Raw genomic sequence first — 14,012 nt, forward strand, 5'->3', positions numbered from 1 at the left:
GTCTAGTAACTGAAAAATAAACACGTCTTAAAACCAATTTTACAATTATTCAAATATTATTACTAGAATAATTCAGGCTATTTTTATTTACACAAAGTCATACTTTATGTATTTTTTCATTCTAAAAAATCTTTTTTTTTTATACCAACACACTTCTTGAATCAAGTTTGTTAGAAAATGGTCATCATTTAAATTAACCAATCTGGCTAGCATTTCAACTCATATTTGAATGCTTGATACCAACGACTGGGCCTAAATTTAACTGCTTACCTTTTGATTATCTGTACAAAATACCATCTGATCACAAGGTTCAAAAACCCAAATATGGTAATATGTTATAATATCGATCACAATATTATATAACAGCAAACAGACAGATTTCTGTTTTTGCCATTCAATCTATGAGTGATTCTGTCCTCGATTAAGTTGTCACCAAAATCTCATCTTTTCATACCCAGCATTCCAGACATGTACTGTATCTGTTGTACCAATGAGCACCAAATCTGCTCACCTTTCCAGCTATAACAGTGCCTAGAAACTTTAGTACCATTTGAATTTATGACTTGTGAATGTCAGACTTTCCTGTATACTTAGTAGTGGAGTTTCCAGCAAGCCCATCAGTAAAGTTAGCAAAGCTAGCTGCAGAGTTTCAATTAACATTGGGGCATCACTGAAGTTTTCAGTGCTGACATCAGACTCGGAAACAATTCACCTGCTGAATCAGCAAGCTCTGAAAATGGATGGCGCAGGAGCGTCAGGGCCCATACCCACCTGTCGCTGGTACTGGTGGCCGCAACTCTGGAATATTTTACAATGATATTACATTACTTCTTTCTGTGCAGGATACATATGACTAGAGATGCCTAAAGAAAAAACTTTTGGTTGTCTGAGATCACCCATATATCTCACTTGAAACTGTTTGCCCTCCTTCCATCTTTTTCTTTTCTCTTATTCTGCATTCAGAAAAGCACAGTAGCATTATTTTTACATTTATGAGGCATTTAGAAGTATTTGTATTTTTGGTGAAGCTTTAAATGATTAACTCAATTTTGTTGTGATCCAGTAAATTTTTTTTTTTTTTGTGTATTTTGCTTTCTTAATTAGAACATTAGAACACTCTAGATGAGAACAGGCCATTCAGCCCAACAAAGCTCACCAGTCCTATCCACTTAATTCTTCCAAAAAAAGTTGAGTTTTGAAAGTCCCTAACGTCTAACTGTCTAACACACTACTTGGTAGCTTATTCCAAGTGACTATCGTTCTTTGTGTAAAGAAAAATGTCCTAATGTTTACCCTTAACAAGTTTCCATCTATGTCCACGTGTTCTTGATGAACTTATTTTAAAATAACAGTCTTGATACACTATACTAATTCCCTTCATAATTTTAAACACTTCAATCATGTCACCTCTTAATCTTCTTCTGCTAAAACTGTAAAGGCTCAGCTCTTTTAATCTTTCCTCATAATTCAACCCCTGTAGTCCTGGAATCAGCCTAGTCGCTCTTCTCTGGACCTTTTCTAGTGCTGCTATGTCCTTTGTTGTAGCCTGGAGACCAAAACTGCACACAGTACTCAAGATGAGGCCTCACCAGTGCATTATAAAGGTTGAGCAGAACCTCCTAACATTCTGTTAGCCTTCTTAATGGCTTCTGAACACTGTCGGGAAGTCGATAGCTTAGAGTCCACTATGACTCCTAAATCCTTCTCATAAGGTGTGCTCTTGATTTTCTGACCACCCATTGTGTATTCAAACCTAACGTTTTAACTTCCTATGTGTAATACTTCACATTTACTGACATTAAATTTTATCTGCCACAAATCTGCCCAAGCCTGTATGATATCCAAGTCCTTCTCTAATGATATAACAGATTCCAAATTATCTACTAATCCACCTGTCTTGGTATCATCTGCAAACTTAACCAGCTTGTTACTTATATTCCTATCTAAATCATTTATATATATTAAAAATAGCAGCGGCCCAAGCACTGACCCCTGTGGAGCACCACTCTTAACATCGGCCAGTTCTGATGAGGTTCCTCGCACTATCACCCACTGCTTCCTGTGTCTGAGCCAATTCTGCACCCATCTAAAAACATCACCCTGAACTCCCACTTCTTTCAGTTTAATGCCCAACCTCTCATGTGGCACCTTATCACATTATAACACTCTAAACGAGAACAGGCCATTCAGCCCAAATGCTTTCTGAAAGTCCAGATAAATAATATCATAAGCTCCACTTTGATCGTATCCTTTTGTTGCCTCTTCATAGAATTCCAGCATGTTAGTAAAACACGACCTCCCTCTTCTGAACCCATGCTGACTGTTCAGAATAACTCCTGTCCTTGCCAGATGTTGCTCAATCTTATCCTTAATAATTCCTTCCATTAATTTTCCTGTGATGCATGTTAAGCTTACTGGCCTATAGTTGCTTGGATCTGCCCTGTCATACCTTTTTATATAATGGGATGATATTTGCCTTTTTCCAGTCCTTCGGAATCTCTCCAGTGCACAGTGACTTCCTATAAATATGAGTTATGGCTTTATATATGTACTCGCTAGCCTCCTTTAGAACTCGAGGGTAAATATTATCTGTTCCTGGTGATTTGTTTGATTTCATCATATTTAATCTGGGCAGCACTTCTCTCTCTACAATTTCCAAATCTCTCAATACCTCCTTAGTAGTCGCATTTACCTCTGGGAGGTTGTCCACTTGCTCACTTGTGAACACCTCAGAAAAATGTAAGTTTAGAGCATCCGCTATTTCACTGTCTGTATCTTTTAATTCCCCTTTACTGTTTCTGAGGCACTTGACCTCCTCCTTAACTGTTCTTTTACTACTAAAATACTGAAATCTGAATCCCTTTTCTTTCGCCTTATCTACTATATTCGTCTCCAACTGTCTTACCCTCCCTGATATCCTTCTTAATGGTTGCCCTCATGTTCTCATACGCTCTACGATTTACTTTGCAGTTATTTGTCTTATATGCTTTATAAAGCAGTTTTTTTCCTTTGCAATCCATCCATCCATTATCCAACCCACTATATCCTAACTTCAGGGTCACGGGGGTCTGCTGGAGCCAATCGCAGCCAACACAGGGTGCAAGGCAGGAAACAAACCTATGCACACACACACACATACACACACACATCCCCACACACCAAGCACCTAACCTCCATATCTTTGGACTGTGGGAGGAAACCGGAGCACCTGGAGGAAGCCCACGCAGACACGGGGAGAACATGCAAACTCCACACAGGGAGGACCCGAGAAGCAAACCCAGGTCTCCTAACAGCGAGGCAGCAGCACTACCCACTACACCACCGTGCCACCTGCTTGGTATATCCTAATATAAAAATTATCTATCATTGTTGAAAGTAAATGTTATACTGTATATTACAAAATGGTATTAACAGTGGCACTCTGTAACTTCAAAATAAAACAATGTAGAGTATAATCTGTGACAGATGGCCAGGGCCCATGCCTGGCCGGGACGCCCCTTCACTACATCTGCCAGGGGGACAAGGCTTGGAAGCCCAGTATTTTCTCCTGGACGCTAGATGGCAGCACCCCTGGGTTGCAGTGTTGCCTTGGACTCCCCCAGGGCTTCATGGGGGTTGGAGTTCTGTGCAGCTCTGTGGGGTTCTGCAGGTGCCGCCAGGGGGGTGCTGCAACAGGAGCGGCTGGCCCCTTTTGGGCACTGGTTTCGCCTTACCCGGAAGTGCAACCGGATGTTAGCAATCAACCGCCTGGAGCACTTCCGGGTGCCTGATAAAAGGGAGCCAGTGACCACCACTCAGCGGCCAAAGTCAGGTGGAGGTGGACAAAGCTTGCTGAGGAGGAGTGGTGGTGGAAGCTGAAGAAAAATAAAAGTCTGGTGTGTTTTTACATGTGCCTCAGTGTCAGTCTGTGCCGGGTCGGGCGCTATATAGCGCCTTTTATTACAAATCATTAAGATATTTGACATGTTGTAAATACAGTAAGAACTATTTTATGAATAAATCCAGTAGTTTGGATAGAAAACACTATTAGAATTTTTGGAACAAAACTGCATTTTAAAGAAAGTCAATAAGAATATCTTACCAGAGAAGCAGATTTAATTTTCTAAGGATGTGTTTTTATTTTCTTCTGCTGACATTGAATTTTAAAATGTTTTATAATATTATTTTCACTTACAAATGTAAATTTGTGAGATTTTTGAAATTACAGTATATCGTATGCAAATCTTTTTTTTTCCTGAATGTAAAAAATTGCTTATGTCTATGAAAATTGAAAAAGAAAAAAAAATTCACAGACACTATTCAGATCAAATTAAATCAAAGTCAATGATAAAAAAAAACGTATTATTGTACGGCATACTAATAATATGTATTTTTATTATCTACAGGATGAAAATATTCATGATGTTTTGCAGCTTCTTGTTGCTTTAATGTCAGAGCATCCAGCATCAATGATACCGGCATTTGACCAGAGAAATGGCATAAGGTGAGATGATTGTCACAGACAGTTTATATACAGTATTTATATATATATATATATATATATATATATATATATATATATATATATATATATATATATATATATATATATTGTGAACGCTGGCCCGGCACAGACAGACGGACGACATATTTTGCACCCAACACACTTTATTTACACTATGTACAAGTTTAGTGCACTCACGCAACCCCAGTGCCTCTGCACGATTTCCCAAAGTCCAGGGCCCACAGTTCTGTGCCTTGCTTCCTGGCCGCCTCCTGTCCTCGCTCTCCAGCTCAGTCCGCTTCCTCCCGACTTCCACCAATGACTGGAGGGAGGCGCCTAAATAAGGCTCCCGGATGAGCCCCAGGTGTTCCGTCCTTAGCCACGCCCCAGCGTGGGGAAGTATCGGCTGTCTTCCTGGCAGCTCTCCGGTGCTACACAAAGTCTTCCCCGGCACTTCCTGGTGTGGCGGAAGTGCCGGGCTCCCGGATAATTAGGCACCGGGGCGCCGCCTGGCGGTGGCCACGGGTCCCTACAGGGCTGGGCTTCAAAGCCCTGTACCCGAGGCCCCTGCCTAACCAGGACGGACGCCCCACTCTGTCTGGAGGAGGCACTCGCCTCCTCCGGTCCTCAAGCGTCCCGGCCGGGCTCCAGCCCGACCGGCAACCGACGGGATAAACCGGCATCGGGCGCCGCCTGGCGGTGACCACGGGCCCCTACAGGGAAGGGCTTCCATGCCCTCAACCCGTGCCCCCAACAGAACCAGGACGGACGCCTCGCGGTCTGGAGGAGGCACAAGCCCTCCTCACGTCCTCCTGGCGCCCCGGCGGGCTCCAGCCCGGCCTATATATATATATATATATATATATATATATATATATATATATATATATATATATATATATACTGTATGTAATTCAGGGAAATACGTGATAATTAATTCACTCCATGCTATAATTATTTCTAGCACCATGGCATAGGATTTTGCTAGTTGTTTCTAACAACTTTTGCTTCAACTCACTTATTTTACTGGGTGACATAATGGTGCAGTGGTTAGTAGTGTTAGCTCCAGAGTCCTGGATTTTAATTGCACGCAGTCAGTGTCTGTGTGGAGATTGTGTGTTCTGTCTGTGTCAATGCATGTGTTTTTTTTTCTGGGTACTCCAGTTTTTCTTCCACTTCTATAAGACAGCGGGATAGGTTCTTTGCTGATTCTAAATTGGCCCTTTATAGGCTTGTGCATGAGTGAGTCCTGTGATAGATAGATAGATAGATAGATAGATAGATAGATAGATAGATAGATAGATAGATAGATAGATAGATAGATAAGCCATTATATGATAGATAGATAGATAGATAGATAGATAGATAGATAGATAGATAGATAGATAGATAGATAGATAGATAGATAGATAGATAGATAGATAGATAGATAGATACTTTATTAATCCCAAGGGGAAATTCACATACTCCAGCAGCAGCATACTGATAAAGAAACAATATTAAATGAAAGAGTGATAAAAATGCATGTAAAACAGACAATAACTTTGTATAATGTTAATGTTTACCCCCCCGGGTGGAACTGAAGAGTCGCATAGTGTGGGGGAGGAACGATCTCCTCAGTGTGTCAGTGGAGCAGGACAGTGACAAAAGTCTGTCACTGAAGCTACTCCTCTGCTGGAGATGACACTGTTCAGTGGATACAGTGGATTCTCCATGATTGACAGGAGTCTGCTCAGCACCCGTCGCTCTGCCACAGATGTCAAACTGTCCAGCTCTGTGCCTACAATAGAGCCTGCCTTCCTCACCAGTTTGTCCAGATGTGAGGCATCCTTCTTCTTTATGCTGCCTCCCCAGCACACCACCGCGTAGAAGAGGGCGCTCACCACAACCGTCTGATAGAACATCTGCAGCATCTTATTGCAGATGTTGAAGGACGCCAGCCTTCTAAGGAAGTATAATCAGCTCTGTCCTCTCTTACACAGAACATCAGTATTGGCAGTCCAGTCCAATTTATCATCCAGCTGCACTCCTAGGTATTTATAGGTCTGTACCCTCTGCACAGTCACCACTGAAAATCACGGGGTCCGGGAGGGGCCTGGGTCTCCTAAAATCCACCACCAGCTCCTTGGTTTTGCTGGTGTTCTGGTGTAAGTGGTTTGAGTCGCACCATTTAACAAAGTCCTTGATTAGGTTCCTATACTCCTCCTCCTGATGCAGCCCACGATAGCTGTGTCATCAGCGAGCTTTTGCACGTGGCAGGACTCCGAGTTGTATTAGAAGTCCGATGTATATTGGCTGAACAGGACCGGAGAAACAGCAGTCCCCTGCAGTGCTCCTGTGTTGCTGACCACAATGTCAGATCTACAGTTCCCGAGACGCACATACTGATGGATTGGTGTCCTGTCTAGATCTGTTTCTTTTCTTGCACCCTACGTTGTGGTACAAGCTTAAGCTTTCAATGGCCCTAAATTAAATTAAGTGAATCTAAGAGTATTATGTAACTTATTTTATGGTGTTGTTAATGACTTTCCTGATGTAAGTTTTATGATGATTGCCCCAATGTTGGCTCGTGTATGAGTCGGCCCTGTGATGGACTGGTGTCCAGTGTAAGGCTGTTTCTTTCCTTGTGCTAAGGCTTTGGCACAGGCTTTAGCCATCCATGATCCTAAATTAGTTTAAGTGTATCTAAGAATATTGTGTAACTTATTGTACGACATTGTTACTTACTTTGATGATCTACTTTGAAGATCTATCTGTCCCTCTTTGGAGTATAATAACCTTTTAATTTATATTATTGCTAAAAAGTAATATAAACATTGTTTGTTACCCAAAACAGCTATTGTATTAATTTCAGCATTTACACTTAATATTACTGGCTGCATGGTAGCACAATAGTTAACACTGTTAACTCACAGCTTTCGAAATTCCTGATCTGGTCATCATCTATGTGAAGTTTGCAGATTTTCTTTTATGCCCATATGTCTGTGGTTTCTCTGTAATGCCAAAGACAAATATATTTGCTTACCTAGCAACCTAAAATAGTGATTGTGCATGCTGATGGACTGCCATCCTATCTACAGTTGCTTTATGCTGTAATGCTCAATAATGTGGACAAAGGACAAGACAAGTGGTAAAGTATAAATGTTGATTTGCAAAATGGATGTAACTTACATAATCCTTCCATTTCAATTTTTTTTCTAATTTCCTTAGTTGATAAAGTTTCAGTACCATTTTGTGATGTAACCTCCTTAATTTACTGACACATAAACACCTCTGTGTTCATTGTTATTTCTGTACAGTGGTGTACTTGTGGTGAAAATGAAAGATTTATCTGTTATTTAATAGTAAAAATGGTCTCAAGTTAACACATTTATCTTTTCAATTAAGGGTTATCTACAAGTTACTGGCATCCAAGAGTGAAAGCATCCGGGTTCAAGCCCTTAAAGTGCTTGGATATTTTTTGAAGCATTTAGGTCACAAGTAAGCCTATTTTTTTGGGTGTTTTTATGATCTAAATATTTAATTTTGCTTATAGGTGTATGTAAGCATCCTTCTCATGTAATTTTACATTCTTTTTCTCTTATTTGCATTTGTAATTGTATGCGTTGTGCCTTGTATGGTTATGGAGTTCATTTGACTCACTGGGTTTTTTACATAATATTTCTTTTGAGCTGATTTTTTGCAAGAATGCTGAAATGTCTACATATACAGTATTACTAAATTCTGCCAAATTCTTCATGTTTTGACCAAGCAAGCTAATCAGACATTCTTTTTTATTTTTTATAACAATTTTATTTAGAAATTTGACTACTGTATATTTTTGTAGTTTACCTTTATATTAATAGCTGTCATATAAATTAAATTAAAATATTTGGACACTTGTCCAGATTTGCTCCTGAGAAACCTCTTTTTATGAAAAAGTTATTCGTCAATTTTTTTTATTGCATTTTTTAATAAATTTCATAATTGAATTTGTTGAACACTAAGATGACAATGTGATTACATTAATGAATATGGTGCTGTGGTTTAAGTTGCAGTGCTGATGGTTGTGACATTTCAATTTTATTTTTATTTTAGTGTTGTATTCTGTATTTCATATTTTGTTTTGTGTGCTGATACCTGCTGTCAAGTTTTTATTAGAGTCAAATATTTCCAGGGTGGCATAGGGCAGAGTAAAGTCTTTCAAAGGATTTCTGCTAGAGAGACAACTACACTGGAAGAACAAGAAATATTTCCAGCTAATGTGGAGTATAAGTGACTGTTAGTGGCCATGTTTGGTGCCCCAAAGATTAAACATGGAGAGCCCAATAAAGAGTTCAAAAAAAGGCAGCCTTTTAGGAGCCAGAGGAACTTCACAAAAGTTCATGTCAAGAACCAGATGCCATCGTATCCCTGATACTCTATTCATAGAGGCATATTGAGAAAGAGGACATTGGGGGCTGAGACAGAAGATGTCATAACAGACTAATGGCAACACAGATTGCTTAGCTATGAAAACTGGGACCAGGTAGCCTGTTCAAATGTGAGGTAGTAATTTTCCTTTTCACAACCTACAACTGAGGTACACTAAACATATTTAATATTGGGTCTTGTTAGCACTAAAAATCAGTAGTCAATAGTGCAGTTAATAAGTTGGAAACAAATGAAAAAACTATCAAATAATAAACATTTATAAAGCAATCAAAATAGATTTTACAGTAAATCTACTAAAACGTACATACAATCTTTCAAGTCCTTTAATTTTTACAACATTTCAATTTATTATAATTTAATAACCATTGCTTTATAGATTTTGACAGATAGGGGGTGCTGCCGTCCCCTTGAACCCTCAGATCAGACGCCAGACACCAGGTAAAAGTCCAATGAATTATTTTATTTGGACAAATACGTGGACAAAGCACCTCCACCTCCACTATCCAATAATAAATCAATAATCACAATACAATTCTCAATAACAATACAGTGATCCCTCGCTATATCGCGCGTCAACTTTCGCTTCTTCACTCCATCGCGGATTTTAAATGTAAGCATATCTAAATATACATCACGGATTTTTCGCTGGTTCGCGGATTTCTGCGGACAATGTGTCTTTTAATTTATGTTACATGCTTCCTCAGTTTGTTTGCCCAGTTGATTTCATACAAGGGACGCTATTGGCGGATGGCTGAGAAGCTACCCAATCAGAGCACGTATTACGTATTAAATAAAACTCCTCAATGATATACGATATGCTTCCCGCACGCTGCTTTGCACACTTCAAAGCTCTAACAGCCCGTATTGATTTTTCTTTGTTTACTTTTCTCTGTCTCTCTCACTCTCTCTGAGAAATACAGGCAGATACTTATCCATCATGCAATACCATCAGGGAGGCGTATGATTGGCCCCATTCTCTGCTCCTGACGGAGGGGGTGTGAGCAGAGGGGCTGTTTGCACAGAGGCTGTTTGCTTAGAAGATACGGACGTGCCTGTAAAAAAATGCTGAAAGGCTACCTTCACATTGATCCCTTCATTGCGCCGCTTTATCGCGGTGCTTGCATACTTAAAAGCGCAACAGCCCTATTGATTTTTGATTGTTTACTTTACTCTCCGTCTCTGACATTGTCCGCTCCTGATGGCACTCCTTTGAAGAGGAAGATATGTTTGCATTCTTTTAATTGTAAGAAAGAACTGTCATCTCTGTCTTGTCATGGAGCACAGTTTAAACTTTTGACTAAAGGGTGTTATTTCATGTCTAGAGGGCTCTAATAATGTTAAAAACGTATTTAGAAGGTCGTAAACAGATTTTCAATGCTCTAACTGCGAAAATATTAGATTTATAAATAAAGAATCCTACTTCTTGGAAATTCATTTATCTGTCTGCAGCGGATCAACCTCTATAAACAAGGGTTTACTGTATAACTGTGTGGAGAATATTTTTAAACAGTGTGGGAGAGTTTCTAAGAGCTTAAAATATATAAAAATAACCATACAAACATATGGTTTCTACTTTGCGGATTTTCACCTATCGCGGGGGGTTCTGGAACGCAACCCCCGCGATCGAGGAGGGATTACTGTAATCCTCCACACCTCCCAGCAGCTCAGACCCTTCCTCCTAACTCGGCTTACTGTTTGCATCTCCCACAGTCCTTTTATAGTCCCTGACCCGGAAGTGTTTCTCTCTGTCTGTCCATGTGACTGGCAACACTTCTGGGTCAGATGAAAGCTCCTTTTTCTTCAACTCAGAAGTACATAATTTCTTCTGTCCCCGTGACTGGGACGTACTTCTGAGCTATATGGAAAATAATCCTTAGGCCTCCCTGCAGCATCCTCTGGCGGCGCCCATGGTATCCAGCAGGGCTGTAAATAAAGACAGCATTGTCCATGATTCCCTGCTGGAATTTGGGGCACCTCCATGCTGCAGGGAGGGCTCTATCTGGCGGCCTGGGGGTATTGCCCGGGATGAACTGCCGCCTATATACCACAAGATGTATGCAGAAATATTTTTAAATATGTACCAAATAAGGAAAATTTAAATTAGATCTCAGCAGCCTCTGTTGTGCAAGATAACTAACATGCACAGTTCTTTCTTACTCTACTCCAGAAAATACCCAACTCCTCCAAAAGCTAGAGACTTCCTTGCTTAGGTTCAATTTTATACAGTGCTAGATGACAGATCTCATTAGCAGGCTTTGTCATTGTAACTTGATGTCCATGTAATCGAAGAAGTGGCCATACGTGAATGCTTTTGCTCCTCGGTCATAAGTTGTCTTGATAGTGGCTTCTGTATTACTCCATGGAGAGAGTCAAGAATGGTGTAAGTGAAAGTTAAATCTTTATCAATTTGAAGAGCTCAGGATTGTGAGAAAACAACAGGTGTGAAGAGAATGTTTTAGGGAGTTTTGAGAGGTTTGCAAGAGTACGTGTCATGCCCCATAACTGAAAGGTTTAAAACCTATAGTGAGGTACAATAGCAAGGAATATGGGAGCTTCAGGTTTTTCTTTGCTGTCAGATTATTTTGTATTCTCCCTTTGTATCACTCTCCTTTGTGCTTTTTGCCTTGATAGTAATCACACAATTAGTGATACATCTGGCTTCTTTGGTATTATTGACTGGCATGGACAGGCAAAATAATGGTACCTCTGTTTATAAAATTTGCTGTCAAATAATTCATCAAGTGACAATATGTCACTTGTTAGGGTTAAATAGCTTCTCAGGAGGCCAAGCTTAGTATCCGATAAGCATCTTTGAAGTTGTTTTAAATAGAGTTCCTAGAGTGTAATTTAGTATACGAAGGGATTAACCCAACAATATTAGGTAATGGAAGCTACAGTGTGAGACTATTCAAGAGAATAATGGTGTGAGGTCCTGCATCCTAAGATCACCGAGTACCCTTCCATTAAGTGTTTGCTGGGTCCTTGTTAAAAGGAGCCTAAAGTACAGAGATGCAGCAGCTGGTAAAGGCATAAAAAAGAGAGATCTAAAATGTTTGCTGCCAAGTGGTCCACTGCAATAGAAAGATCACCTTTAAATAGGAGGCTGGTCTCTGCTGTGTAGAATTTTCATGTTTATGATGCTTTACACACAACTTTGATTCTCTTCACATACTACAAATAATGCAGTGCTTCAGCTCAGCTCTAGCCATGTTGGCTCATACACAATGCATTTTGTTTTGTGTATGCACAGCTCTGTTCATACTTGTGACCCGACATTTGTGCGATAGACATATGACCGTCGACAAAATAACGGCGATTAAAACGCGACGTCAAAATCGCGTCGACAAAATCGCAAAAGTTTCATTAAATATGAATTACTAGTTTAAAGCATATATAATAATGTTTATTTTAGAAGTCAATATTATGAGACGCAGCATGCCATCAGCATGACACGCAGATAGTCCTTAAGATCCCGCCCTGCATATGTAGGAAGAATTGCAGCAAGACGTCTTGATAGTTGAGCATATTTAGACTTGCTGGCTGCCTGACTGCTGGTAATTCCGCTTTGAATACAACGCGTTAGGCCGTTTGCGGCATGCCATCAGCAGTTATAACCTAGCATATAATGTGTACATAATGCGCACATATGCGTCCCACTCTCTTGGCCTCTCGCGATTTTGTTGTGGCGATTTTGACGGTGCGCATTTGTTGAAAACCTGTTAGCGGGTTTGTCGGCACTCATTGGTCCGTCGCGGTTTTGTCGGGGCTCATATGTTTATCGCGCTTTTGACGGTGAACCGTGTATACTAAATGTGAGTGCCCAAACTATTACTCTTTTAATTTTGCCACCTTTATTCAGAAACATAACATATTCAGTGGGAATAGAAAGCTGTCAGCTTACCATTATGGATAAAAGTGGACATGAAGCCATTGCTTAGCAGCAGTTACACACACTTTATGCCTGTTTTTTTTATTTTTGGAGCTTCAAGAGGTGTGTTTTTTTGGTCCTGGAAAGTTCCTGGTCAAAAAAGACAAATGTTTAGGAAGAAAAGAAATTTCAGGGTGGTATTGATTAATAATATCATATGTAGCTGATATTGATGAAAAAGGACTTTAGTAGTTACTGGTTAATTATTGTTAATTCATTGGAAAGTCAAAACGTTAGAATGGTAACAGTTTTGGGTATTTAGGAATCGGAATAGCTGTTTCCAGTGACTTCAGAGCATCAAGTGTTATTTTAATTATATACAATTTTACTTTTGCAGAAGCAAGGGGTTACAAGTCCTTTAGAAATTCTCTGTAACTAGAAATTATTCTTCCCTATTTAGCCTAGTTTAAGTTTTTCTATTAGATAAGAAAATGATATACAGTATATATATTCGTTCACTGTCCTCTTCTTTGATACTGTTTGACTTTTACTTGACACCATTTTGGAGGGATACAACTCTAGGGAATATAAAGATACTTCTGTTTGCCTTAGAATAATTGTATAAAAACAAGAAAAGGGAAAATAACAATTGTGAACATTAAGAACCATTGTCTTTCGGTCCTTCAGTATACTGAGCAAGTTCCTCTTGTACATAGTACACAGAGCCATTGACCACAGCAGCTGTATGAGGCCAGGCGTTGTCCAGCCACAGGTTCAGATTTGTAGAAATTGTGAGCAAAGGACCGCTGACAGGATAAGTTGGTTTAAGGCCGGCAGCATGGAGCTTGTCTGTCACTGTCCTGTTTTTGATTTGTGTATTGTGTCTGATAGCAGTTTCAGCAGTAATTTCTTGATAGACCATTCTGATGTGTCAGTCCTGCTCTGGTGTAGATGCTTTTAGGATCCATTTGTGCCAATCAGGTTGAAATTGCTTTCTTTTACTGTGCGTTTAACCAAATCTGAATTTTTTTGTGTGTGAATTATGCACTTTGTAAAATTTGTATTTTACCAATGAGCTTGTTGGAATTCTCAGAGGCTGTACAAAGTGAAGTGATTCAATAATATAGAGAATTAAATTGAATTGAATTGGAGTGAAACCCAATCTTGGATGTGCATCTGCCCTGCCAGTCTGTTGAATATTTGCCTGCAGCCAGAACACCGGGCAGTAGCTTTATGCAAAATTACGGC

General features: G+C 39.8%; 1 protein-coding gene across 15 annotated transcripts in view; it reads left to right on the forward strand.

The window, feature by feature from the left end:
• The window catches only part of nbeaa (neurobeachin a), an 894,135-nt gene that overhangs the window by 334,858 nt on the left and 545,265 nt on the right, over positions 1-14,012 (forward strand). For all 15 annotated transcript variants that reach the window (XM_039745777.1, XM_039745778.1, XM_039745781.1 and 12 more), the window contains exons 16-17: positions 4,386-4,483; positions 7,871-7,963. In XM_039745777.1, the coding sequence (XP_039601711.1) occupies positions 4,386-4,483; positions 7,871-7,963 (191 nt within the window). The remainder of the gene's footprint in view (positions 1-4,385; positions 4,484-7,870; positions 7,964-14,012) is intronic.

Source organism: Polypterus senegalus, chromosome 2 (assembly GCF_016835505.1).
Source record: "Polypterus senegalus isolate Bchr_013 chromosome 2, ASM1683550v1, whole genome shotgun sequence".
Lineage (NCBI taxonomy): Eukaryota > Metazoa > Chordata > Cladistia > Polypteriformes > Polypteridae > Polypterus > Polypterus senegalus.